The following is a 27,684-nucleotide window of genomic DNA, read 5'->3' as shown; positions in this document are numbered from 1 at the left end:
GCCAGATTCACTTAACCGTGTTACTTACTTAATCCCTGCAGTGATTCGCATAACAACTGTGGCAAGAAAAGTTGTAAAATGTGGCAAAACTCACTTAACAAATGTCTCATTTAGTAACCCAGAAATTTTGGGCTGAGTTGTTGTCGTACGTCAAGGACTACCTGTTTTTCAGGTTCCCTCCTTAAAGATGCTTATTGTGCTTGACCTTCTACAAGATTAATAAAGGAAGCTTAAACGGCAGATCTTCCCAATACATCTAAATCCTAGAGGATTTTGAAGTTTATGTCATTTTCTTCCCTCATCTCTTTGGATTGCCACCTCCTAATCCAATTTAGTATTCAATCATTTGTGCACGTTAGTAAGAGATGGATACAGTCATTCAAGAGGTAGAGCAGCTGCCCCAAATTCCCAAACCTCTTATGGATCTTAGAAAGTAACATTGGGAAAATCACAGAGCAGTGGGCTAGAATAGATGGATCATTATCCATCAATGATGGATAATTCAAGGCAGCTTTAGGTGGTTCTGGCTCAGTGCTGAGGTTCTTCCTTCTGAAGGCAGTTCAATCCCTGCCTCTACATTTGAAAATCATCCAGGAGAAAGTAATGGGGAAAAACCTCTCCTCAAGACTCTGAAGGTAGTTTTAATTCAGAATAGACGATGCTGAAGAACACGAATAACTAATCTAATTCACATATAAGGAGGCCTCAAGCAAAATCTTGAAAATGCTTTTTTTTCTAAATATACAGTAAAATGTCTGTGGATGATGGAGATTATCTGAAGCAGAGATTTTCTGTGTTAATCAGTGATGCTGCATAAATCAACACAATCCTTGCCAAGTTTGCTTATTTAAAAAAATGTGTATCTTGCATTTCATTTAACCCTTTTTTACACTGATGTTTCCAACACTGTTTTTAAATCAACATTTAGTCGTTAAGTCTTCCATTTCTCTGCATCTCAATCAGCCCAAGCAGTAAACTGGTGTCTTAATTCTTTGTTTGAAAACTAGCACGGTGGCTTTTGTTCTCACCACTTAAAAGGCACTAGTGTTGACTGAAAAATATGGAGGTTCAGGTGACATTAACTAAGCAGTCCATTAAGACTTAAATACCTGCCTTAAAAAAAGCATTCTAGAAAAATTATTTACAAGAAGCACCTTGTTTTGTTTATGTAGGCAGATGTGTGTCGGTCACATCTTCATAAGACCTTTTTGGCAGATTATCAAAAGCAGCGGCACCAGAGAGATCCAAAAAAGGTCTATATAGGGCAACCTTCTCTAATGGACTGAATTGCTGCCTTTCCTGGTGGCTGTGAATTCTGGGAATCGCAGTCACCACACTGGAAGGTATCAGGTTAGAAAAGGCTGCCATAGATTCTTCTTTCTGTTCTCTGCTTACACCAAGTTTTGTAGGTAGCCACTTGCCTGATTACTTAAGGCAAGTGAGAATGGGAAGTCTGAAAACTTAAAAAGAGGTGAGTCTTTCCTTCTCCAAAGCAAGCCCTTGTTGTGATAAAAATGGTGCATCAGGAGATAAAATTTGCCCAACATTATGTTATTATAAGGGTTTCTTTCAAAGTTTAAATCAGAGGCTGACTCATCTGGAGTGCCCCAACAGCCTATATGTTGCCCCCAGATTCCCCTAAAATGAACTGAACAGAAAATTTCCTTCTATGGTATTGTTTGGAGGATTTTTAAGGTCAGCTTTCCATTTTTGGAGGTTTCAAGGTCTAAAATAGATGACTTAAATCTCTGCAAGATTTTACCTCTTAAAATTCCCCCCAAACTCTTAAATTCTCCCCCAAACAAGCTCCCCATGTTTAGCCCTGTCCCCAAAATGTTGTCATTCCTTCACCTTGTATAACTTTAGAGTGGTTATCCAACCTCTGAAGATGGAAAAGATGTGGAAACCTTGGCAAGGCACAACACTATCACCTCGCTGGGCATGTTCTCCCTCACTTGCTTGATCCCTCTATAGTTCTCAGCCCAAAAAGTAGACATACACAAACATGTGTACTCTGTCACAGAAAAGTTGCTTGCCCTGCTCTTCGAGATGTTAAGGCAGGCAGTTCTGATGACAGGGCCCTCTTGGAGTCAGCGTAGCTGCACAGCTCCCAAGTCCTGAAAAAATGTCCCCAAGACCCGCCAGAATCCTGACACTCACTTCCCTTACATATATGCATCTCACCAATAGGCAAAGATATTATCATTGCTGCTATCATTTGTTTTTTATATGTATTTAGACAGTAGTCATCAGTTTGAGAGAGCCAGACCGAAAACGAAGGATTTTCTTCTTAAGGTTATGGGATGCTTTAATCTTAACAAAGGCTTTGGCTGCATTTTCATGGAGCTCTGAAGCAGCAGCCACTGCCTGAATGGGAAGTGTCTGAACAAACTGGGACCAGAGGAGGCCCCCGCTTTCCTCCGAGTCACTGGTTGTTGTACTTTCACCAACAAACTCCACTCCACTTAAGCTGGACTCACTGTCCCCAAAACAGTTGGTGGTATAGTTGCTCCTTTCATCCTCGCTGGTGTCCACTACAGTGGAGTGGAAGAGGGATTCACATTCAGCTGAATATTCTGAGTCACTAGCAACGTAGGCATAGGGGCTAATATAAGGATGCGGAACCTGTGAATAGACTCCTCCAGCTTCTCTCCTGTTCCTCCTGGCCCGCCTAAGGGCATCTTCATAAGATACCTCTGCAGAGAGTTTCCAGTGCCGATAATCAGCTCTCTTGTGCTTGGGCTTGGCAACTACTGGTTCTCTGCAATGTCCATGGGGCCTCAGCACAGACTTGAGTACGCCTGGCTGCCGACTCAGATGGTTGGCATCTGGCTGCAGATGGAGACCTTTCTTCCCTCTCAAAGTGGTCTTTCTTGGCTTCTTATTTGTATCCAATTCATCCAGGAAGTGACACTTTTTGCCCACAGGTTTGGCCCTCTCACGCCCAGTCTGAGGCCCATTTTCCAGCACTGTAACAAGATGAGATTTGTGTTTCACCACAGAACCTTTGAGAATTTTGACACTCCTGGTGCCTTTGTGAAGTCTGACTGTTTGTGGCTGAGCAGGTATGAACTGGGCATTCACCAGCAATCCCTCCTCCAGACTCTGAGATGATGACCCCTCACTCTTAAATTCCACCAAGGGTCTGCTCTCCTGACCTGACGAAACAGAGCAAGATGACTGCATCCCACTATTCTTAAATGATAGCCTTTTGGGAAGCTGAACAGCTTTCTTTTCTTTCAAGGGTGTTACGTGCTGTCCTGGGCTTTCTTTAGGACATATCAAAAAGAGTTGACCACTTTCCTTGGGAGCATCACTCAAAGTCACAGGGGATCGCATCACTTCTTGAGTTTTGACATTCTTCACTGGGGCCTTGCTTTGATCATTATTAGCATTTGGCTGGAAAACAGCAGGTGCAGGAATCTTTTTTAACTCCATATGCTCTACTTCCCTTGAATTCTGCTTTATGGGAGAAAAGGCACTGCTATCTAGGGTGAGAGTGGTTCCACTGGAATGTGAAAGTGGCTGATTGAGATTCTTAATGTTAGTGGTGTTGCTAGGCACAGCACTAGCCATCTGCCGAAGACACAAGCTTCCATGTCTCAAAATCCCCTTGGCCAGGTCTGCGTTCAAATTCGTTCTTGGTTTATTGGTTCTAACTGAAGGTGCCTTTTTTTGCACAAGGCTTAAAATATATCCATCCATTTTTCTGTTGGGCAGAGGACAGGATGGAGAATGAGAAACATGTGAAAGACAAGAATCCACTGTTTTTTCTGAACTGAGTTCCGGTTCAACGTCCACAGCATTGTCACTGGTTCTTTCTACTTCTTCTCTTGAGGGACAACTGGTCACCGGCAGAAGAAACATGGGGCTCTGCACTGCAACAGCATGTAAAGGGCTGGGATAACGGTATACATCATTTCCATTTTTAGACACCAGATCGCACTGGTATTTTGGGTGTACATCTGCAACAATGTCAAAAGTATCTGGCTGTGGCATTGATGTAGAGGCCACCCCTGCTTGGTCGTTTTGTTGGATTCCTTTGTTTTGCTCCAGCCAGCTGATGAAATCTGAAATTCAATGAAGTGGGGATGAAATAAGTAAGGAATAGCATTTGGAATTGAAAGTGGAAGTAATAACTTCCACTATTGCTATTATCATCATCTGGATTAATCATGATAAAGGTAAAGGTAAAGGTTCCCCCTCACATGCGTGCTAGTCGTTTCCGACTCTAGGGGCCGGTGCTCATCTCCGTTTCAAAGCCGAAGAGCCAGCGCTTGTCCGAGGACGTCTCCGTGGTCATGTGGCCGGCATGACTAGACGCCAAAGGCGCACGGAACGCTGTTACCTTCCCACCGGAGTGGTCCCTATTTTTCTACTTGCATTTTTACGTGCTTTCGAACTGCTAGGTTGGCAGAAGCTGGGATGAGTAACAGGCGCTCACTCTGTTACGCGGCACTTGGGATTCGACCCGCCAAACTGCCGACCTTCTGATCGACAAGCTCAGCGTCCTAACCCACTGAGCCTGCAATAGTTAAGGATACCGCTTTCTATAAAATCTGGACTGGCAATTCCTATCTCAACTTATTTATAAAGAGTTCCAAGCTGAGAATGACCCCCTTAGCCCACAGATTTGAGACAGAATGCAAATAAAAATACAATGCAAATGAGCTTTAATTTTATGTGCATATTATTCTTATAATATTCAGTTCCTACCGAATTGCTGTAATTCACTTAAAAAAGAAAAGATATAAAGGTGGGGCTGAAGACATGTCCTAATTCTCTGTATCCTTCAGCTACCAACCTGTGGCTACACTTGGGGGGGAAATGAGAATATGGAATCAGGGCCGACCCATATTTTGTTTAATCATCATTTATTGAGTAAACCATGATTGGCCCACAGTGAATATTGTCTTAAACCATGGTTCATAAACTACAGTGTCTGGCTTCATACAATAGATCAAAATGTTGTTAGTTTAGTGTGTTGTATGAACATAGTAACTGATCTGTTGGATCACTAGATCCAGTGCTATTTATCCAACAGCCATCCTCTCAGTGGAAACTCATATATAGTAATGCTATCTTTGCTTTCTATCCCAGATCTATTGACCAGGAACAAACAAGGACAAGGCTGATCAGGACCCAGAATAGCCCCAGTGGCTAACTTGGTGGATTGCACGAGCACCCTGGCATATGCCACAAAGGAAAGTAACCTTAAACATGCCTGGGTATTAGGAATTCTTGCTATACCTGCAGACTTGGGCCGTCCATCAGAGCCACTCAAAGATGCATCCAAAGAGCTGCAGAAGCAAGTACTGGAGTGACAACTGGATAAACATTCACTGAAAACAGAGTTTGATGAGTTGGAGAGAGATCCAGAAGCCCCATCACTCAGCTCATAAAACCCTATTAAATAAAAAAGAGAATCCATTAAAGCAGCTTGCGGTTAGTAGCATGAGGAAGGAATAGGGGAATAATCTAGCATATTCCTCCTGAACCTAAAGCCTCATTCCAAATAAAGTTTAAAAAAATGAGATGGACTAGAGAGAATGTAGCAATTTGATAAATCTGAGACTACATCTACCTCTTAATGAAACAATGCACCTAGTAATCTCCTGTTTCTTTTAGTAAATAAATGTCAAATGCTACATCTGAATAGTGGCTACCAGTGGCTTTTTCTTTGGCAGACATCGTGAAATATAAGACTTTAGAAGCAATAGCTGTCAGATATAAAGGCCAGTAGAAGTAAAGGGAGGCTTCATTTGAAACAGTATAGACATCTTTCAGTTTCTGTATAAATAACTGCACTTTCAACTATAACTGGACCTAAATTAAGACTCCGTAGCTATAATTCATGTCATCTGATCAAGCAGAATTTGGCTGCAGCTTCCTCATCTTGTTCCTTACAGCATAACTGTTCTCTGCGGGATATAATTCCTTGGCCGTTGCCTTTTCCATGCAAGATGAAAGGCATCTGAAGTTTTTATTTAATACTGGAGTTCTGTGGACCGTACTTAGGAATGTCCTAGCTGCCTGGGCAGAATGCCGCGTGCCCCCTTTTACAAGACCTAAAGTCTGTTGATTATCATAGTTTAGCTTAGCTACATAACATGCTTACCCGAACTGGGACGGCTATCCACGTCAAGATGTTCATCTGTTGTCTTTTCAACATCTAGCCTCAAATCACTGATCTGTTTGTCCAGTTCTTGCAACTGGTTTAATAAGCCAGCATCTCTTCTTCTTAAGCAGTTCTGAAATAATAGCCAGAGTGAAAACTGATTTCAGTATATGATAGGTTCAGGAAGAATACATATATACATATATACATCCCACCAGGCTCAAGGTTGACTCAGCCTTCCATCCTTCCGAGGTAGGTAAAATGAGGACCCAGATTGTTGGGGGCAATTAAGCTGACTTTGTAATAATCCGCTTGGGGTGTGTGTGAAAGCCCTAATAAGCAGGCATATACATAGAATGAAGGCTACTGCTAAGCTTGTAAGCCGCCCTGAGTATTCGGAGAAGGGCGGGATATAAATGGAATTAAAATAAATAAAATAAATAAAATATATAGCAACAACATAAACCAGTCCATTGTTATTAGATTCTGTTGAAGAAATATTGTTTCTAGTAGTTTCTAGTTTGGCTTTTTTACTTCCTGTCCCAAAGGCAAAGTGCTTTCCCTCTATACTATTTTGGTATTGCATGCATAAACCGCAAATAAGAAGTTGAGTGTGCAAGGGTACCATACAGAAAAACAGCATAGATCTATTATGTACAACATACTTTTGGTTTCCATTTACAAATCCAAGACTCCTTTTGTTATTAAGAAAGAGAGATTACTCTTCTAATAAGTAAAATTGAAGTATCTTCTCCAATTGTTACCAGAATTGTATTTCTGATAACCAATGGCAATTGTGTTTATGGATCTGTGACTATTTATGACAGTTGTAGTGCCTTGGGGTCATGTGTTCAACTTCTGCGACTTTCTGACAAGCAAAGTCAATGAGGAAGTCTGATTCACTTAACAACTATGTTATTAAATTAACAACTGCAGTGATTCACTTAACAACTGTGACAAGAAAGGTTGTAAAATGGGGCAAAACTCACTTAACAACTGTCTCACTTAGCAAGAGAGAGTTTGGGCTCAACTGTAATCGTAAGTCGAGGATTACCTGTACTCATTGACATACACTCCCAAAATTAACATTCTGCCTCCAAGCAGCCCCACTCCAAAAATGGGTTGATTATGGTACTTTCTGAAGTTCACAAATTCCCTAAATTTGTGCTCAATCATTTATCCTATCTGGCTATATAAATTCATTCACTCAATGAATAAGCAAGCAAATAAGCAAGCAAGCAAACAAGCTGACTTTTAAGCATGCTTCATGTGAACCCAGTCAAAAATTAGGTCATTTTCCGATGCTCTTTTCTAGACCCCTCCTGCCCGCAGAATCACTGTGACTGAAAATCTTTGCACGGTGATGTTTGTATGGCTGTGAAAGCTGGACCATAAGAAAGGCTGAGCGCCAAAGAATTGAGGCCTTTGAACTATGGTGCTGGAGAAGACTCCTGCAAGTCCCTTGGACTGCAAGGCGATCAAACCGGTCAGTCCTAGAGGAGATCAACCCTGACTGCTCTTTAGAAGGCCAGATCCTGAAGCTAAAACTCAAATACTTTGGCCACCTAATGAGAAGGAAGGACTCACTGGAGAAGAGCCTAATGCTGGGAAAGATTGAGGGCAATAGAAGAAGGGGACGACAGAGAATGAGGTGGCTGGATGGAGTCACTGAAGCAGTAGGCGTGAGCTTAAATGGACTCCAGAAGATGGTAGAGGACAGGAAGGCCTGGAGGAACATTGTCCATAGGGTCGCGATGGGTCGGACACGACTTCGCAACTAACAACAACAACAACAACATTCCAGCTTTGGAAGCTTGATAACTTCCCCTAGTTATGGCACTGGACTCATGTGGGTGACCAAGTTAACTCTGTCTTGTACAACCAAGCTCTTGATGAATGGAAACTATTTTAATTATGGAGGGAAGGTTAATGCACACAATATTTATTCAATAACACTGATGCTTCATTTTTAGCCCATGGGGTAAGGCTTTAAACGTAAGCAAGGTTATAATTGCAAAAGTTTATTATAAGTTCACAGAAGGATGCACTTTTGTAATGGAAAGGACAGCCTTTAAAAATGAGGCAAGAAATTGAGTTTCATTCAAGGTAGTTAAACCCTGAACCCTTGCTGACCTTCTCCTGAACTTGCATAGAATTACAGGCTTACTCTTATAATACAGCTTTCCCAAGTCTGGCGCCCTCCAGATGTGCTGGGTTACAACTGGCAGAATTCCCAGCTCTGCTCTTCTGCAAAATAAACAACCCAAGACAGGTATCTTGGTTAAGTAGTTGAGGCTAGATATTAGCCCATGCTCCTTGAATGGCAAATTATGATTGTGTATCCTTGTTAAGTGATGTCGTTGTGATTAGAATTAGATCAATGCACCTGAAACCCAAGTAGTAATCCCCTTCTTCATCCCCAGTTAGAGGAAAGGATTGGTTGCTTGAAGCAATAAGAACTGTTTAAGTAAAAGATATTCTTCATGCATGGTGTTATGAAATGAGTTTAGAATAAGCTCATTAACTTCAGGTCAAAGCAATCAGTTTTCCTGCTGAACCTCATAATTATACCTATCCCTCAATAACACTGTTGCACAAAGCTCTTATCTTATGTATATACTCTGCATCTTCTAGCATTTCATTTCTCTGAAAAAATACAGTTCTCAGAAAAAAGAAAAATGTGGAATTCACCACCTTATACGGTTCCGTCTGGCAGGCTAAATGTGTCAACCCTTCTGATTCTCAGCATGCTGTCATTCAAGGGCAGCTTCGGGCAACCCGAATCACTTAATAGTCCAAGGCCATTTGGACGCCACTTGTGAATGTGGAAGCCCTTTTGAAGTGTCACTTAAGGGGCAGGTGCTCAAGGTTTTTGCAGGCTCTCATTGTCGTGTTACAACATACAGGTTTATGGAACAATTTTTGACCAACTTGGGGGTGGTGGTGAGAAATCCACGTATTTTTCACTTTTTCTCCAAAGCCACTCTTGGTCTGTGAGAAAGCTTGGAAGCAGAGAATAGGAGATGCCTTTGGTACGCAATCCAATATGGTATGTTCACCCATTGGCATGCAGTGGGAAGGGAAAAGAGAACCAGTTTGGTGTAGTGGTTATGGTGCTGGCCTAGAAACCAGGAGACCATGAGTTCAAGTCTCACCTAAGGCAGGAAAGCTCTCTCAGCCCACCCACTTAACAGGGTTGTTGTTAAGAAAACAGGAGGAGGAATGATTAATAGGTACATTCACCGCCTTGAGTTACATATAAAGTAATAAAGGAGGGATAACAATCTAATTAATAAATAAAATAAAAAACCTTTTCCTAATGAAAGAAGTCCTCGTTGAACATAGGCCTTCTTCCTCCATTCAATCAGTATAATTTTTTTCTCCATTTGCCAGAAGGAGAGAGGAGGTGTTTCCCTGTGTTACCCAAACCCCATTCACAAAGGTTTCTGTGACCTCTCTCTCTCCTCTCACCCTTTTGGCAGGGTAAGTAAGGGCAGTTACAGAGACAAGGCAAACATCTTTGGTGTCTATTCATACTCTAAGGATAACCCTGTTATAGCAGTGCCAATGATATATATGCATATGTATGCAAAATGTGTGCCTGATCACTATGTAAAGGGCAATTCTAGCAGTGCACTCTCCCATCTAATTCCCTATTTCAGCTCAAATCTATTTTCCGGCTACTTTTCCCTGATTAGTTAAATGCCCCCAGAAGTGTCTGCAAGGAGTGTGTGTGAGAGAGAGAAAGAGAGAGAGAGAAATCCAGATGGTGGCCAGACTATGCATTCAAAGCTCTACTCTTTTTTATGTGCCTCATGAGACATTTAAGGGAAAATCTTTGATCAGTACCCTCTTGACTTTTGACTATCCTGTGTAACCAAAATGTACATCAAGACAGTTAAATTGCAAACTCATTCATACAACATGCTATGCTGAGATAACATTACTATGGATTCAGTTTTTCGTAGCTTAGGACAGAGGTCACCAACCTTTCTTGGTTGGCAGAACAGAGGGAAAGGGAGGGGGAAGCACAGGGCCACAAGCATGTGTGTGATGCAAATGGGGCAGGGCTAGCACTTGCGTTCTTGTGCACAGTGACGTTTCTGCACCCCAAGGCCCATTTTTGCGCAGTGCATCCCCCGTCTCAGGGGGTTGGGAGTGGGAGGCACGGTTCTTCAGTGGTTCTCCTCCTATCTCCTGGGACGTTCGCAGTCGGTGTTGGCAGGGGGACAGAGGTCGACCTTGAGGCCTCTCGCTTGTGGAATTCCTCAGGGGTCGGTCCTCTCGCCTCTCCTGTTCAACATCTATATGAAGCCGCTGGGTGAGATCATTCGTGGTTTTGGAGTTGGGTATCATCAGTATGCTGATGATACCCAGTTTTTCATTTCGACCCCAAACCACCCCAGTGATGCCCTCGACGTGATGTCCCGTTGCCTGGAGGCGGTTCGGGTCTGGATGGGGAGGAACAGGCTTCGACTCAACCCTGACAAGACTGAGTGGCTGTGCGTACCGGCATCTCGGGATATTCAGAATATTCCATCTCTTTCTATGGGGGGTGAGTTATTACCCCCCGTAGATAGGGCTCGCAACTTGGGAATCCTCCTAGATTCACAGCTTTCTTTAGAAGATCATATAGTAAATGTGACTAGGGGGGCCTTCGCCCAGGTTCGCCTGGTGCGCCAGTTGCGGCCCTATCTAGACCGGGATGCCTTGCGTACGGTCAGCCATGCGCTCGTGACCTCTCGTTTGGACTACTGCAACGCTCTCTACATGGGGCTGCCCTTGAGGACCACTTGGAGGCTCCAACTGGTACAGAATGCAGCCGCAAGAGTTGTGTTGGGAGTTTCCCGATACTCCCATGTTACACCCCTGCTCCGCGAGCTGTATTGGGTCCCAGTTGTCTTCCGTGTGAGATTCAAGGTGCTGGTAATGACCTACAAAGCCCTTCATGGCATGGGTCCGGAATACCTCAGGGTATCCCTCCGCCCAGTGCGCTCCCACAGAGAGGGCCTCCTCAGGGTGCCACCGGTCAAAGAATGTCGACTGGTGGCCCCTAGGGGGAGGGCGTTCTCTGTGGGCGCGCCGGATTTATGGAACCATCTTCCGGTTGAGCTCCAGATGGCGCCCGACCTTCGCTCCTTCCGGCGCGACCTAAAGACTTACCTGTTCGAACAAGCCGGCCTGGCCTGATGGGCGATGGGTTTGGGTTTTTATTGCTTTTTATGTATTTAACTTATTGTTATAGTTCTTGGGCATCTTGTTAAATCTCTTTTAATTTTTGTATTCTTGTCTTTTAACATGTATTGCCCTGTTCACTGCCCTGAGTCCTTCGGGAGAAGGGCGGTATACAAATAAATTATTATTATTATTATTATTATTATTATTATTATTATTATTATTATTATTATTATTATTATTATTATTATTATTATTATTATACCCCACAGCATGGTGGCAGCCCGTTTTTGCCCCCCACAGCACAGCAGTGTCCCATTTTCATACCCCACAGCACAGCGCCAGCCCGTTTTTGAACCCCGAGGAGCAGTGTCCCATTTTTGTGCCCCAAGGTGCAGCAGTAGCACATTTTTGCACCATGCAGCCACAGCGCTAGCACAAGTGGGGGGGCACATACGTGCGTGTACTGGCCAGCCTTTCCTGCAGCCCAGTGGTCAGCAGCCCATGGCCCACTACTGGGCCATGGCCCACAGGTTGGGGACCCCTCAACATATTTGATTAATTTATGATTCGGTTTATTGTGAGAATCCAGAAAATGAGTTAATACAGTAAGAAGGTAAAAATTATTGTGTATGGTGATGACTGATGATTATGATGTTAGAAGGGACCTTGGAGGTCTTCTAGTCCAACCCCCTGTTCAGGCAGGAAACCCTATACAAAAGGTGTCAAACTGCCAGCCCATGGGTCGATTGCATCATATGGAGGCCACGCCCACCTCAGTTCCAGCAATGCAAAAAAAAAGTCACGATATGTCGTGACACATCACATGATGCAGCAAGTTTGACACCTGTGCCCTATACCATTTCAGTCTTTTCTTAAAAACTTCCAATGTTGGAGCATTCACAGCTTCTGGAGGCAGGCTGTTCCACTGGTTAATTGTTCTGTCAGGAAGTTTCTCCTTAGTTCTAGGTTGCTTCTCTCCTTGATTAGTTTCCATCCATTGCTTCTTGTCCTGCCTTCAGGTGCTTTGGAGAATAGCTTGACTCCCTCTTCTTTGTGACAGGCCCTCAGATATTGGAACACTGCTATCATGTCACCCCTCACCCTTCTCTTCGTATAACTACACATACCCAATTCCTTCTTCTAGTCAAGTTCAACTAAGTTTGTATGTTGTTTTCTCAGAGGCTGTGTACAAATGGATTGGCACTGTTTTTTTCTGGGGTGTTCACTGTCACTGACTTTCTGGCTTAGCCTATAATCCTAGCAAGGATGTGGGGTGTCATTCAAGTACTAACCATGAGTATCCCAGCTCACCTTTCTGAGATTAATCAACATCCCCCTCAATACCAAATGATATCTACTAATAAAACTTTTATCTCACTTTTTCATCATTTCAAAAGCATCCCAAAATGGGGCTGTTTCGGTGTATCTTGAGCAAGATTTGCTCATCAGCATGCAATACATCTTTTAAAAATGTTAAATTTGACAGCAGTTTTAAATTAAAACGGATGTTCTAAAAACGGATGTCTATTGTTTAATGAACACAACATGGGAGATTGCAGAGCTGGAGGTTAGGTAGCTGCTACTGCAACTGAGTTTTAATCTCTTCTACTGCAATCCGGAATTACACAGGGAAAAGTCTAATCTAGGATCGCTGGGAGAGACATTATTTCCTGCCCCCAGGCAACCCCATCCCTAGGTCCAATGTGACTCTCCCAGCCCATCAATAGTTGTTGGGTAAGACTGAAAGGCTCCTTATTCCAAACTCTAAAGATAGACAGATAGATCCTTATCAGAAAAGGAGCATGGGGATGTGGGCAGGCGTCTCTGTCTGAGCCAGCCAGGGGACATGGTACAACCAATTTCTTCCCCCACTTTACAACTTGCAACACAAGCACTGGTGCTGAAAATATACAACTCTCACATGTCCCAAAACAGCAGTGAGGCTGAATGATGGAACAATGTAAAGGATGTTGCAGAATATAAGGCTTTAAGAAGGACAGGCCAAGAATTTCACAGAAGAGATGATTCTTCTTTAAGAGTTCAGGAACACTGTTCAGCTTGAAGTGCTCTATATAAAACCCTTGGTCAAAAGGAAATCCAGCTCCAATTTGTTTTTACAATCCTTTGTTCAATCTCTCCTTGAAGGGCCCAGGGCCCTCCGTTAGTTTGCTCATTTGGCCTTCTGAACTTTGCTTGATTCTGCTCTATTGCTGTTTCACTAGATTTATAGTACAATATTATTTATCCCTGCTACAATGAACCTGGACTGGACTTAGGTGTCCTTGTCTTTTTTGCTCCACTGCAAATGTCTCTTGGGTCCCCAAAACTTAAGCTTGACAGATTTAACCTTTTCATTTCCACCTCTTTGGACTCAATCATTTTGATATAATACTTATTTTCTGATTCTCTGGTTGCTTTATTGGCTACCAACAGATCTTAAGAGTCCAATTCAAGATGCTGTTTTTTTTTACTTATAAAGCCCTTTATGGCTTGGCTCCAGTGGGCATCTGCCTGGCTTATGTATTTGCACATAGAGAGATATAATACCCCATTCCATCATCAGCTCAGCAAATGTGGTAATGAAGATAATCCTTCTCCATAATAATTCTCTTCTCCATAATAATTCTCCGCCTCTACTTATGCCTTGCATCCTCCATGATGATACGTCACAAGGCAATTTAGACCATACTTCTAATTGCACATGTGATAAATGACTGCTATATTTTGTGGTTTTAATATGGATGGGCTCTCATATTTTTGCTTTATTGTATTGTAGACTATACTGTAAACTGTAGACAGTACTGTATTGTAAACTGTCAAAGTGTATGAGTGAAACAATATATAACATTGTTAAATAAATAAATAAATTTGGGCAACAAACTGAACCACTGAACTTTAGCAGCAACTGTGGCAGAGACATATAAGAAGCAGTCCTGAAGAACATCAGGGTTACTGGTTGTTCACAAGTTTCTCTCCCTTCTGGAAAATATAATTGCTTTATATAATTGATGGCAGCTTCACAGAATGGCTGGCATCCCAGCCCACACACTTTGGAGACAAATTAAATCTTGCTGGAGTCTGCACTCAGTGACAACTGAAGCCAACCCTGGCATCAACTTAGCTGTGCAATCTACATTTCACATCTATTTTGGGGTACACTTAAAACAGCTTCGATGTACATCCAAAAATTCTTGTGGTACAGTCTTTGAAATGTATATCCCCAAATATGCAGCAAGTTGATAGATGGTGAACTTCCATGGTGTTGCTGGAATTTAAAGCCTTAAAGTCTTCAAGAATGCAGTCATAGTCTATCGCCACATAACTATTTTTCATCAGTGGAGTTAGTTACCCTGGTTTACAAGGATGTCAGCATCAGCAGCTGGACCAAACAGGAAACACAGCCATCTAAGCCAATTCTACTGTATTGAGGAGCTACATTAATAGGAGCCTGCAAATCTGAAAATACCTTTCTTCCACCATCTTTTTTACAACCCAAGAAACTAGGGTAGGGAGCCTCTTGGCCTGCTAACTATTCAGCTTCGGACTATTATCTTTATCCCAGAGAGCATCTCTTTACCCTACCTCTTCAACCAAGCTCTTTCCCATATACTTCCCAAAGTTTGCTTCAGGTTTAATGTCTGTATCTGGGGTGGCTGTAAACTACTTAATGCCATATAAAATTCCTAAACTGACATATTTCACTCTTAGTGTTAAAGCAATTCAATACTATTTTTGGCAAATAAGTTAGACCTCTTGTCCTTTGTCTCTTAATGGCAAGGATAGCTAATTCCATTTATGCTCAACTGTCCCTCATTTCCAACATCCACTATTTGTCTCAAGAAGCTGAACTGTAAACTTGTCTGGGCAGAGTTGACTTACTTAAAGGATAACTTTACCACTAGTTCATTTCAAAATACTGCTTGAAGCGGATATTTTGCTAAAGCTAAGCAATGTCAGCTTTGATCAGTCTTGGGACTGGAAATAATCTAGAATCATCATATATGATGTTTCCAGTTTCCTGATGGAAGAAAATCAGAATAGAAATATGCTAATTAAACAAAATCAGATTAGCTTCCCCCATCTTATGTCCTCAAATATGTTGGAATATAACTCTCATAATCTAGCTGACTAGGAATTATAGGAATTGTAATCTGATAGCTCTTGAGAATTTAGAAAAAAAAAGTAATCTCAAGTGATGCCATCTGTGAATTTGTTGGCCTTGATATCTGTGCAAGTGTCTTGATTCACCTCTTTTTCTTTCCTTTCTTCTGCACCATCCAAATTGAATTCAAGGCTGTGATCAAATCTTAATGAATGACAACATTTGCTTCAGCTTCCGTTAAAAAATTGGGAATGCTGGGAGTAGTTACTTGCTTATTTTATATATTTATTTATTGAATTTAGAGGCTGCCCAACTCTATAAAGACTCTGAATGGCTTAGCACCCAAAGGTAATAAAATATTAAAGCAAAAAGAAATACACATTATTGTCTGAGAAAGAACTTCCGGTGAAGATGCAATAGCAAACTACATGGCAAACTAGCCGTCTCTGAAGGGCAAGGACGGCAATTAAGACATGGAATGACGTTAAAAAAGACACCTTAAGATGGGACAAACTGCAACTGTCATTGTTGGGGACAAGATGAAGCCAAGGACTCCTGTATCTCTGATTTGGGATGTTTGCCCTGATGATAAGGACTGATCTTTCCATTACGTAGACTGAAACTTTAGAAAGAGTACAGAGAAGGGCAACAAAGATGATTAGGAGACTGGAGGCTAAAACATATGAAAAACAGTTGCAGGAATTGGGTACGTCTAATCTAGTGAAAGAAGGACTAGGAGTGATATGATACAGTGTTCCAGTAGTTGAGGGTCTGCCATAAAGAAAAAGGGGTCAACCTGTTCTCCAAAGCACCTGAAGGCAGAACAAGCGGTAATGGGTGGAAACTAATCAAGGAGAGAACTAACCTAGAAATAGAGAAATTTCCTGACAGAACAATTAATGGCTTGCCTTCAGAACTGTCTGGACAACCATTTGTTTGGAATGGTATAGGGCAGGGGTAGGCAACCTCGGCTCTTTTATGACACATGGACTTCAACTCCCAGAATTCCTGAGCCAGCTAAGCTGACTCAGGAATTCTGGGAGTTGAAGTCCATGAGTCATAAAAGAGCCGAGGTTGCCTACCCCTGGTATAGGGTCTCCTGCTGGAACTAGAAGTCCTCCAAGGTCCCTGCCAACTCTGTTATTCTGATGCAGTCTCATTAAGAACTGAAGCTATTTTACACACCTTTATAGATCAGTAGCATCTATAACCCTAACCTTGCTCAAACTAATCACATTTAGCAAAATAATGTCTGAATTCAGCCACTGTGATTTGTAAACTATGGTTTATGGTTTAGTAAGCTATATATATATATATTAATTTATTTATTGAATGTGTGTACTATTGAATTGCTATTTACAGTACAAAGCTTACGCACAATGAATACCATAAAACCACTACAAAATCAGAAAAACCGAAATAAAACTAAACTAAATAATACACAATACCAACAAACCAATAAATTAATTAAATCTGCTTTCAGTCACTTTTTTGGGAAGAGTTCATTCTTCATTACTTTCTGATAAACATCACCAAGTTTGCGGGGGGGGGGGGGAAACCTATCTTCCAGAATAAGGTTTTTCAGAGTGTGTGGATGCCATGATTGGAAAATGGAATTTTATGGCTTAGCCCCCTTCACTTCACAAAACTGGAGGACCACAAGCAGCTTCTCCAGACATGTTCTCAGTCAGGCCACAGCACTAATTGAAATAAATGTTCTTTAAGGCAGGGGTCCCCAACCCCTGGTCCGTGGACCAGTACCGGACTGTGGCATGCCAGCAACTGGTCCACACAAGCAAAGTCCCATCCACGAGATGCAGGCAGCACACAAAACCACACTCTGGTCCGCAGAAAAACCTGTCTCCATGGAACTGGTCCCTGGTACCCAAAAGGTTGAGGACCTCTGCTTTAAGGTACTTTGGGTCAGACCATGTAGGAACTTCTGGGTCAGAACCAGCACTCTGAATTGCATCTTGACAGAACTCAGTTACAGTTAATTCAGTAAAGCAGGGGTTGGCAGCAAATTAGGTTGCATACTAGGGAGATTTTCCAAAAATCTTTTGCTATGATTGCATTCTTGATAGATGACTACTCAAACTTTGCATGAAAATTTGTGGAAAGGGAATTTGCTATTTTTCTGAGCAAATCTGTTCCTCTGCTAAACAACTAAAGCTATTATGAAGTTTTTAGATGTTATTTTACTTGGAAGCAGTAATTAGGTTCCTATCTTCTGTGTAATAGTTTTGTTTCATTGGTACACTAACAGCTCTTCAAATAATCAGATTTCTTGGCTTAATATACTCAGCTCCTGAAAAAAGTCCTTATGCTACTTGGTGGCTAGGCCCCTCACCTTCTTTGGTTACTTCCTCTGGACATTTTCCAGTTTGCCACACTGTCCTTGAAGCAGAGACTCCATAAGTTTATAATATTGCAGATGAAAATTGACAGTCATCAATGCGCACTAATTAACTTTAATCATTTTTTCATTATTTAATATTAATTGCATTGCTATTAAATCAAATCCCACAGTCTCTGGAATAGGTCTTCAACATATTATCTAGAGGCTAAATATGGACCATGGAATGAAAAAAGCTTTTGCATTCCTTAAAACAAAGATACAACTTGTATTATAGCTGGATTTACTTAATTAAGCATCATGTTTGCCACTGATATTGTCATTTAGAAATCATAGTCTATGACTTAGTGAAATATTGAATCAGCTATGGCCCAGCTTTACGTATGCAAATCCCACAGCTATTGGTCTCCAAGAAAGAAAGGGGGGGAAGAATTATCTTTCCATTTCCAAGCCAATACCCTCTTACTGTAACAAATTACTTCCCTGTTTTGATCTCTTTCCTGAGGATATTAATAGGTGAGAATGGCTAGAATGATTAACATGCAAATAACCTTTTTGTATGCCTGCTTCTGGCTCAGACAGTAAAACATAAGCTGAATCACATTCATGCCTGCTCTCTTTGACACACAAATTAAACATCATTTTTGTCCTAGCCTCATCTAGTTTCCGAATTCTAATTCCATTCCTTGGATGCCAGTTGGTAAAGGTTGTAAGAAAAGATGGAATATTTCCAAAGTCCCAAATGCCCCAGGAACAGATCTGTTGGGATAGTTCAAATGTGACTTTTGTATGGGAAGGGAAAGCTATTGCAGTTGACTGGCACCCAATCCACCAAAATCCTAAAGCGCAAAATGAGGTCCTTCTTATCTCTAAAAGGACTGATATGCAAATGATGGTGTCTGTTGGCAACTGCGCTGGAGGGGGATAAAATTTCCTTCACATTGAGCTCGATTCCTGTGGTGACATCATGGACACATCCAGAATCTTCTTGATAACAAAACTCAAAAGAATTGCCACTGGCTTTTTCCAGGGAGAGAAATAATAATTGCCAAAAAAATCAGGGTGAATAATAAACACAGAATTACACATTTTGGGGGCTTGTAACAAGTTTTCTACTACATTCTGTCTTTTCCCCGTTTCCTTGAAGTTTCTTGGAAGTGTTAAATTTCACATACCCTCTCAACCCTTAATATCAGGTTCAAAGTCAGCTTTGTATCATCTGCAATATTTCCTCTATTTTCTGGTTTTTGCCTCACTGACTCTCCAGACATGGGTTTTGCTGGCACAGAAACCTCGCCTCACCTTGCCAGGGAACTCAGATCTTTGTGGCCCAGAAACCACAGGCACAACCACTTTTTATTGGCTGCTTAAGCAACAGCCCCAAGACTGTAGTTCTAACAATCCTTCTTTTTGATTATGGATTATGGGTCAATGGAATTCATAGGGAGCTGGACTTGGGTCTCTTATGACACCACAATGACTCCAACTGATGACATGTTTAACCCCACCTTCCAGCTCAGCCTTGTCTTTTCCTACTGTTCCACCCTAGGAACTAGGATGAGATTCCAGTTGAGCAAAAAAGCATTCAGTTTTGATTCCCCCCCCCCACCTTTGAGCTCTTTGCAGCCTCTGTGTTAAGTGTGCTGCAATGAGCACTCTTTATTGACTTTCAGTGCCTCACCTATTCATTTCTACAGGATTTTTGCAGCAAAGGTGTTTCCTGGGGAGGGACAGCATCTCCAGTAGCTTAAGTCAAGTACATTTGCACTCATTTTGCAGAGTAACAATGGAACTCAGCTGATGGCTGGATTCGTTTAAGTCCTTCCCTCCTGCTGCACTACAATATTAATGCAAGCATCCCACATATGCTCCCGCAGCACTGACAGGAACTCAATAAGATAAATGCTTTCTTCCCAGTCCAGCACCAGCTTTTGTCGACTGCCAACATCAACAACATTAACAGCATCTGCAGGAGGTGAATTGATTCCCTTCAGCAGCCAATCTAATATGCAACTTGATGCCCAACCAGACTCCTGTGAGGCTCCTCCTAAGCCTTTACACATGCACACACCCATATATGTAAACGAATGGAAAAACTGAGCTAGCTGCAGCACCAAAGCCTAAAGGGCAAGGAGGTTATTCCCGCTGGTCCCATTCAGTGCAGTGGGATGACAAAAAGCCCCTCATTTGGAGCTGCAGTAATTAATCGCCATATACTACAGGTATAGCAGCTATTGTTAGCAAAAAGAGGATGGGCCAAGGGCAGGCACTGATGCAGAAGGCTGGAAGGAGGAGGCCAGCTACCCTGCTCAGAAGAGACCATCATTAAAGTAATGGAAAGGTACCCACACAGAATTTGGTTCTTCTTAATACTCTAAACATCCAGTCTTGGAACTGTGATGTTTTAGGAACAGAGAAACAACCTTTCAATATACTGCTTAAAAGTTCCTGGCTTTTCTCTTCTGAGCTCCCACCAACATATACAGGAGGCGGCTTCCGTATTTCCAAGGGTGGGGGCTTCAGGGGTCCCTCTCTGACCTCTTAATGCTCCACTGGGGACCCTCCCTCCCTCCAGTCTGTCTGTCACAGGCCTTGAGTCTAAGGGGACCTTCAAGGTACTTTCAGCACCTCATAAGCATAAGCAAAGGCATCCATTTCACAAATGAGTTGGCATCTGCCTCGCCATTCCTTCCATCTGACACCCTGGCACCCTCATTTTTGCTAAGGTTCTTCTTCAGGGGAAGGGGGGATGAGGAAGCCGGTGCCTCTACGGGTCTTCATCATAAGATACCGGTGCCTCTACGGGTCTTCATCATAGGATACAACAGAAAAGGCTGCACTTTCCAGCAGCCCTCTTGTCTCCACCAAGCCCCAAAACTCAAACTGCTCGATATGAAGGGCAGAGAGGAAGATCCACTGTTAACAGCTTGGATTATCTTTACCTTAGGAGGGTCCTGGCAGATCTGAAAACCTCCGCCTCCACCCACGCAATGACCCTCATTTTTCAAACCCTCTTCTTCCCACCGACCCTGTTTCTCATCTGCACGGTAAGCAGCCTGGAGCAACTAAGGCTAAACAGAAACCTTTTCCCGCAACGAGAAATGGGAAATACCCTGAAGAAGTAGCGGCCGAATTTCACGTAGCCACGGTAACTAATTCCTTTCTGCGCAGAGGCACACGCGTCTACATAGACGCTTTGTACACGCTCAGAGACACGCTTCCCACATTGTTTCAAGCGGTATGGAATTGGGGTAAAATAAAACCCAAAGCCGGGTTCCCGCCCCGTCCTTCCGCAGCTGATGAGGTCCAGGAGCCTCCACAGCCTCCCCTCTCCCCGGTTTGGTCTGGCTGCGCCCCTGCATCGCGCCCACCGCCTCGGCTCGCCGCCTCGGCTCGGCTCGGCTCGGCTCACCAGCTGCCTCCGCAGAAGCAGGATGTTCTCCTCCAGGAATTTCTCTTCTAAGCTGCGCGGCGCGATCCCGGCTCCCGCTACGGCTCTCGTCGTTTCCCCGGAGCAGCTCCCGGCCAGGGAAGCGGAGGGCGCGGCGGCCAGTAGCCGCTTGACGCGCAGCTCCTGGCGCTGGCGCAGGAATTCCAGTTCGGCCAGCCCGGCGAGCGTGGCCTCCAGCCGCTCCCGGGTGCGCAGCCGCTCCGCCTCCGTCGACTCACTCCTGGCGCCGTCCCGTGCCCAGCGCGGATCGGGCTCTTTCCCCGCTGCAGCCGCAGCCACCTGGCCCTGCTGCTGCTGCTGCTGCTGCTGCTTCTCCGGCTGCTGCTGCTGCTTCCCTGGCTCCGGACTCGCCTTCATGCCCGAGCCCTGCTCAGCGCCGTGCAGAATCCTGCACGGAGGGCACTGCAGCGGCACCGAGCCTCCGGCTTCCCACCCTCAGCTGCGCGCGGCGGGCGGGAAGCCCAGCCGCTCTGGAACCGTGCGGCGCCTGCAGCCTGCTGGCAGCCGCATCCCCGCTGCCCCGCCCGCACCCTGCGCCGTCTTCGTCCCTGCTGTTCCCGCTTCGCCTCCACCACCGCCGTCGCCGCCTGGCTCTCTAGCCCTCGGCGTCCTTCTTCCAATCCCCCTCTTCCCTCCCCGGCTCCTCCCCTCTCCCTCCCTCCCTCCCTCCCCCCCCCTCTCTCTCTCTCTCTCTGTGTGTGTGTGTGTGTGTGTGTGTGTGTGTGTGTCTTTCTTTCTCGGCTGTTCTGCATTTCCTCGCCCCCTCCGTCTTCGTCGCCTTTCAAACCAGCCGGGCAGCTCTCCTCAGGATCGCGCGCATCCATCCGCCTGCTTCAAAGAGCAGTTTGGCCGCCCCGTGTTTCCTTCCTTGATGGACTTTTCTCTTTACATGGTGGGGTTGCACCTCAGATATTTCAGAAACACAAAGTCGTCCTTTCAAAGAAGGGTTAGTGAGGATCAGAACCCCAATTTCTAGTTAGTCTCATCTATTTCTGTATGAAATTTTTTCTTTCTTTCTTTCTTTCTTTCTTTCTTTCTTTCTTTCTTTCTTTCTTTCTTTCTTTCTTTCTTTCCTCTTTCATTCATTCTTTCTGCCTTTCTTCTTTCTGCCTTTCATTCATCTATATACATTTTCCCCACATGTATTGCTTTATTTACTCTGAATCTCTGCTATCTATATATTTCTTTTTATTCATCACTCACTGAAAGGATTTCTAAAATATCCTTTTAGAGTTTTTAGGGTTTTAAAAAAATTGTCCTCAGAATTTTACATGCCATTATGCCGTTGAGGAGTGTGATGATTAATTCAGATCAATGCCACAACATTCAGCACAATAGTTAACAATCCTTTGTTATCTGATAAGGAAGAAATAGAAGGCTAGGACAGAACCAAGTCTGATTGTCAAAAGTCTTTATCATCTCTGATTTTATGGAAGTCCAAGCATCTAATATCTGTTGGATCATTTGTTCATTTGATAGGGAGCAGACTGGGAGCCACAAATGGAAGAGAAGGAAGTTGCAGCTTTTGAACTATTAGTAAGTGGTAGAAAGATAAGCAAGGTCAACTAGGGTTAGTATTGGGATGGGAGGTCAGCCAGGAGGGGGGTGAGGGTTAAAAATACACTTGGGGAGAAAGCAATGACAGATCATTTCCTTATCTGCATGTCTTTGTCCATCAAAGTCACAAGGAATGACATCAAGACAACCTGATTTTTTTTTGTTGTTGTTACTACAGACGACTTTGCAGTGGAACCAACCATTCAGAAAGTGGTGGATCTTCTTCACTGAATATATTCACATGGAGGTTAGATAGCCATCTTTCAGAGATGTTTTAATTTGGATTTCAGTGCTAAGCAGGGATGGGATTAAGGTCTAGTAGTGTCTCCTGCCAATACTCAGATTGTATGATCCTAATCCAGCTTCTTGTTCCACAGTGGAGAAGCATGTGTTTTACAGAAACCCACAAGAATAGTTCAAATAGATTCCCCCTGATTATTACATTTCTATTCTTCCTTATTAATACTATTGTATTCAGTAACAACTGGTATTCATAACTCCCGCCTCCCGTCAGAAGCTCCCATTTCATTATCATGAACCATAAAAACATCTTATTTATTTATTTATTATCATTTCATATGGCCACCCACATACATATATTTATATAAAACAGAATTGTGGCTGTAATCATATGTCACCTAAAGAGTAAAATGTTGCTTGTTCCCTCTTGCCAATGAACAGTGGAAGTTCCTCCCATGATATGTTTAGTCTGATAATGTGATCTAGGATCCCAGGCTGCATTTTTCCAAGCATGTATGTATACACAGGAAATAATAAAATGCAGTATGATGATTAAAATATAATAACAACAGTAAAACCAACACAATACTCTTCAAAGAGCAGGTAACTGTGCTGGTCCATGTCTGTAATAAAGATTGAATTGAATTGGAGCAGATAAATAAGACCAACTAGCTGTGGCAGATAAAATGTATGTAAAATTCTGGGTAATTCTATAGTTCTGGGGAATGAACTTGCTGGCAAAAATGACATTAAAATCAATGTCAGACAAAGCACTTCCAAACAGGGGATGTTACCACCAAATGCTTGTTCCGCCTAGAGTCATTAGATTGAAATAGAATTGATGTCGCAGAAGACATATATACATATAACACATTTGTGAGGAAGGGAGGGAGGAAGGAAAGGGAGGGAAGGAAGGAAGGAAGGAAGGAAGGAAGGAAGGGAAGGAGAGAGGGAGGGAGAAGGCAGGAAAGAAAAGAAAGAGAGAGGAAAGAAAAAAAAGGAAGGACATACAGCATATGCTTATTTTAATCAAACATGTAAGTTGCAGTTTGTCTTAGTGGTTAAGTAATTAGTTATAACTTAATGTAGAATTGTATAATAGGAACATTGTATGCTCCCATTCCCAGTTGCCATTGAAAGGAGGCTGAGGGGTGCCAGAGGCCTCCTTTGGTAATATTTGAAGCTCTCTAGGACTCCACACTAAGGCTATGCCATTTTTATAGCCAGTTGCCGATGCAATGCCGGAGAAAGTGGCTTCCCAGGGGAGAAGGGACAAGTGGGCGGAGGAAATGAAGGAGACTGAAGAAATAAGAGTCCTTTGAACATAGGGCTGTCCCAAATTGCAAAGGATTGTGATCAAAGCTGCAATGTGGCAGCTGTTTTAAAAAAAACAACAACCCAAATCAATCTGGCAAGGCTATCACAATGAAGCAAATGTTACACACTTTGTACACGAATTAGTGCCTGTGGCTTTTCTTTTTCTTTCTTTCTTTTTAACAATAGTGATTTTTCTCCTTCCCTCCCACCAAAGAAGGAAGAGCAGATGGACGGGATATAAGGGAATAGCGGAAACTAAGATAGACATGTTTGATCCTGAATTTGGGACATTATATGATGGGAGAGGAAGACACTTCCACAGACATGGGAGTGAGAAGAACATGGTCCTTAATTTTATTCCTCTTTGTCACTCCATAGGAATGGGTCAAAAAAAAACAACAGACATCCAAGATCGTGATGCTACATTGAATCAGCCAGCTAAAAAGATCACCGAGGAAGGCCAGACTTTCTTTCCTAACTTGAAGTTTGATGAGTTTTTGAAATTGTACTGGGTTGTTAGGAAAGGCAACCCGGCAGCAGTGGGGTCATCGTCTCAATCTTGCCTGGGATCACACAAATACACTTAAGCTAACCATGCATGTTTTAGGCTAATGTGTTATGCAAAGACAACTCCCATGCTTCTTGTATGTGTTATGTGAACACAGTCAGTCCTCTTCCTCTTTAAGAAAATGTTTGCCAAAAATGCCAGCCTTGCTGTCTAAAACTCTGGTATTTCTGAAAATATTTGCAGTCTTCTTTTAACTTAATCCTTTCATTTGTCTATTTGCAACTACAGCAAATACCGAATAGATTATAATCATCATTCAACTCTGTCTAAGACTTTGCAAATGGTTAGATAGTCGATGGATAGTTTAATAATGGATCTCTGCCCTTTGGCTAAATATCTGAAGTTATCTCACTCTGGGCTCTGTTTTAAACCCACGGTGCTTTTTAAAACATTGGTGCAAATAATTAAGTACAGACTCAAATATAGACTTGTATCCTTCATCATAGTCTTTTCTAGTCTGCAAGCTGTTTTTTCTGTTAACCCTACATGAGGAGGGGCCTGGAGGAGAAAAGGTCAAGATTAGTAAACTCTCCTCCACCCCTTTCCTTTCTTGTGATCAGAATGGGGATCTTTCAAAACCAACTAATGCTTATCGTCACGTTTGTATACAGAAAACCATTGATAAAAAAGGGGAGAGTTTGGAGCTGCTGGTCCCATCACTGTCCGTCAGGTGCTCAAGGGTCTTTCTCCCTGTGGCTTCTTCAGATTTTCAAGACTGGATGTAAGGTTCTGCAAGAATTTGAGAAAAATTTGGTGAGCCATTTTTTCTAACACTAGAACTTTGCCTCTTGATCAGAGGTTCCAGAATATCTATGCTGTATCTATCAACCACAAGGATTCCCAGACCCAAAAACAAAGTTTTTTAAAAACCTGTCTTTTTAAAAACTATTCCAGTCATTTTTAAGCACAAACTTCAGTTGAAAAAAAACCCAATTAAAAACTGCCCAAGAAGGCTCCACATCAGCCTGCACCACTCAGGTGCCCTTGGGGACACAGATACTTCTGACCTCAAGGACTGTCTAAAAGAATGCAAGTGATCAGCTGTCTGCAAGGAATATAAATCCTTCCATTTCCTCCCCACCCACCCAGTCAGAGTTGAAGAAGCTTCTTGGATGAGAAGCGAAACATCTTCAAAGAAAAACAAGAAAGTCCAATTGCCTCTCAAAAAATCACCTTTGGGACAACCTGGATGACCGAGAATCTCCATAGACAACAAGCATGCAGGTATTGTCTTTTTACTTTTACGTGGGGTACAAAGTCTGTTTTCTGTAGATTGGCTCCTCAGGGTTTGGATAATATTAGAGTCAAAGCTTTGTTCGGGAGCTGGAGGAGATGGGGATGGGTGTGGGCACAGGATTATTGGGCCAAACCTTTAGACTTCAGAGGTCATACAAATCCAGCCAAAAATGTCACCATCTTCTTTGCTGCAACCAAATGGAGGCTTATCAGGTGAGCATGAAATGTTTCATAAAGCCTCTGTGTCTTGTTAGGCTTCCTTCTCAGGCAGGAAGCAGCCACTTAAGCAAACTCGCAAACAAACTAAAATCTGTTATGTTTGGGTTTTTCCTCTCACTTTATTTGGTCCCTTCTCCCAAACGGTCTGCTCCATATCCAACTGTCAGATTTACTGTTGTGTTTTTCATTGTCACTTTGAGAAATCTGCCAAGATTAAATAATTCTGCTTCTCAAATCTATCGGCAGTGTGACCTTTGCACATCACATTTTGCCAGATTACAGATCTCATGATTAAAAGTTATTTGTCCTGGGGTAGACCTTTATGAAACCCAGTGGGGGGGGGACTCCAAATTGTGGAGTAGAGGATTAAACTGATGGTAACAGTCTTAACTTTTCTGCTCCACATGGTCAGCTAGATGTAGATTTAAAATTTTGCATTATACTCCTGCCCTCCTTGCAATAATCCTTCAGATGTGATTAAACTACAACTCCCAGAAGCCACCACTCTTGGCTCTACAACTTCCAAAACAGATTTTCAATGGGATGTGCATCTAATTGCTATTTGCCTGGCAAAAATTTTGCAGAAGTGAAATGAGGGGAGGGGAGGATGAGAAAAGGCACCCATGGACAAAATCCTCTCAGAAGGCCACAAGCATAGATAGTGGAAATTTAACTTTTTAGAACAGCTGCAGGAATGCCATGACTACTAAGCCAGATGTCTAAGGGTTCTGAAAAACAACCAGACAAGAAACCACAAATATTGGGCTGACTAGGCCAGGATGACAGTAGCATGAAGACATTCTATTAACAAGACAACCCATTGCCACAAGAAAAATATTTTTTTCTGGAGAACTTATACCACATTTGGTAGATAAGACCAGCAAGGCAGACAACAGAAAAGAAGCAAGGATTTTCAAGCAGAAAATAAGAATCAGAAAGGTATTTTAATATGGAGGCAGTGTCTCCCTTTTTCTAAGAGAACAACTTTTTCCCCACCCCGCACCGGTAGAATCTCATCTCAGAGCAGCTGATGAAGAAATTGGATCTCAAGCATTTTGCTGGTTGCTGTTTTATGAGGACCAGATGTGGAAAAAAGGGGAAATTCTCCACATAAACCAATCTCTACTTCTCCCACCCCCCTTCTAAGCTCCAGTGGTTACTTAGCATGAAATATATTTCATTTCAGAATTCAAGAATAGCCTGGAGACCTTGCATAGCTAATTGTTATAAACCGTCTTGTACTGCCCATTACAGAAAAGGGTCTTATGTATTTGGGTGCCCTGTATGTTGTTTATGCATATCTTTAAATCAGTGTTTTGGTTCAGTTACATAACAATAGCAA

The 27,684-nt window shown here is 42.8% G+C and overlaps 1 protein-coding gene across 1 annotated transcript; it reads right to left on the bottom strand.

Annotated features, from left to right (window-relative positions):
- Positions 1-1,460: 1,460 nt before the first annotated feature.
- DACT1 (dishevelled binding antagonist of beta catenin 1) lies at positions 1,461-21,779 on the bottom strand. The gene is made up of 4 exons (XM_083348083.1): positions 21,167-21,779; positions 6,119-6,251; positions 5,251-5,406; positions 1,461-4,070 (listed from the first exon to the last, which is right to left on the bottom strand). Exons 1-4 carry the CDS (start codon positions 21,560-21,562, stop codon positions 2,236-2,238), a joined length of 2,520 nt encoding a protein of 839 aa, XP_083204209.1. The 5' UTR covers positions 21,563-21,779; the 3' UTR covers positions 1,461-2,235.
- Positions 21,780-27,684: the final 5,905 nt, after the last annotated feature.

This window comes from Vipera ursinii, assembly GCF_947247035.1.
Source record: "Vipera ursinii genome assembly, chromosome: 1".
Classification (NCBI taxonomy): domain Eukaryota; kingdom Metazoa; phylum Chordata; class Lepidosauria; order Squamata; family Viperidae; genus Vipera; species Vipera ursinii.
This window is presented reverse-complemented; position numbering and strand designations above follow the sequence as displayed.

Coding starts and splice junctions, on each gene's coding strand:
- DACT1 (XM_083348083.1), bottom strand. CDS start 21,562: ATGAAGGCGAGTCCGGAGCCAGGGAAGCAGCAGCAGCAGCCGGAGAAG. Junction 6,252..21,166: donor TGCTTCTGCGGAGGCAGCTG/GTGAGCCGAGCC, acceptor CTATTATTTCAG/AACTGCTTAAGAAGAAGAGA. Junction 4,071..5,250: donor TGGACGGCCCAAGTCTGCAG/GTATAGCAAGAA, acceptor ATTGAATTTCAG/ATTTCATCAGCTGGCTGGAG.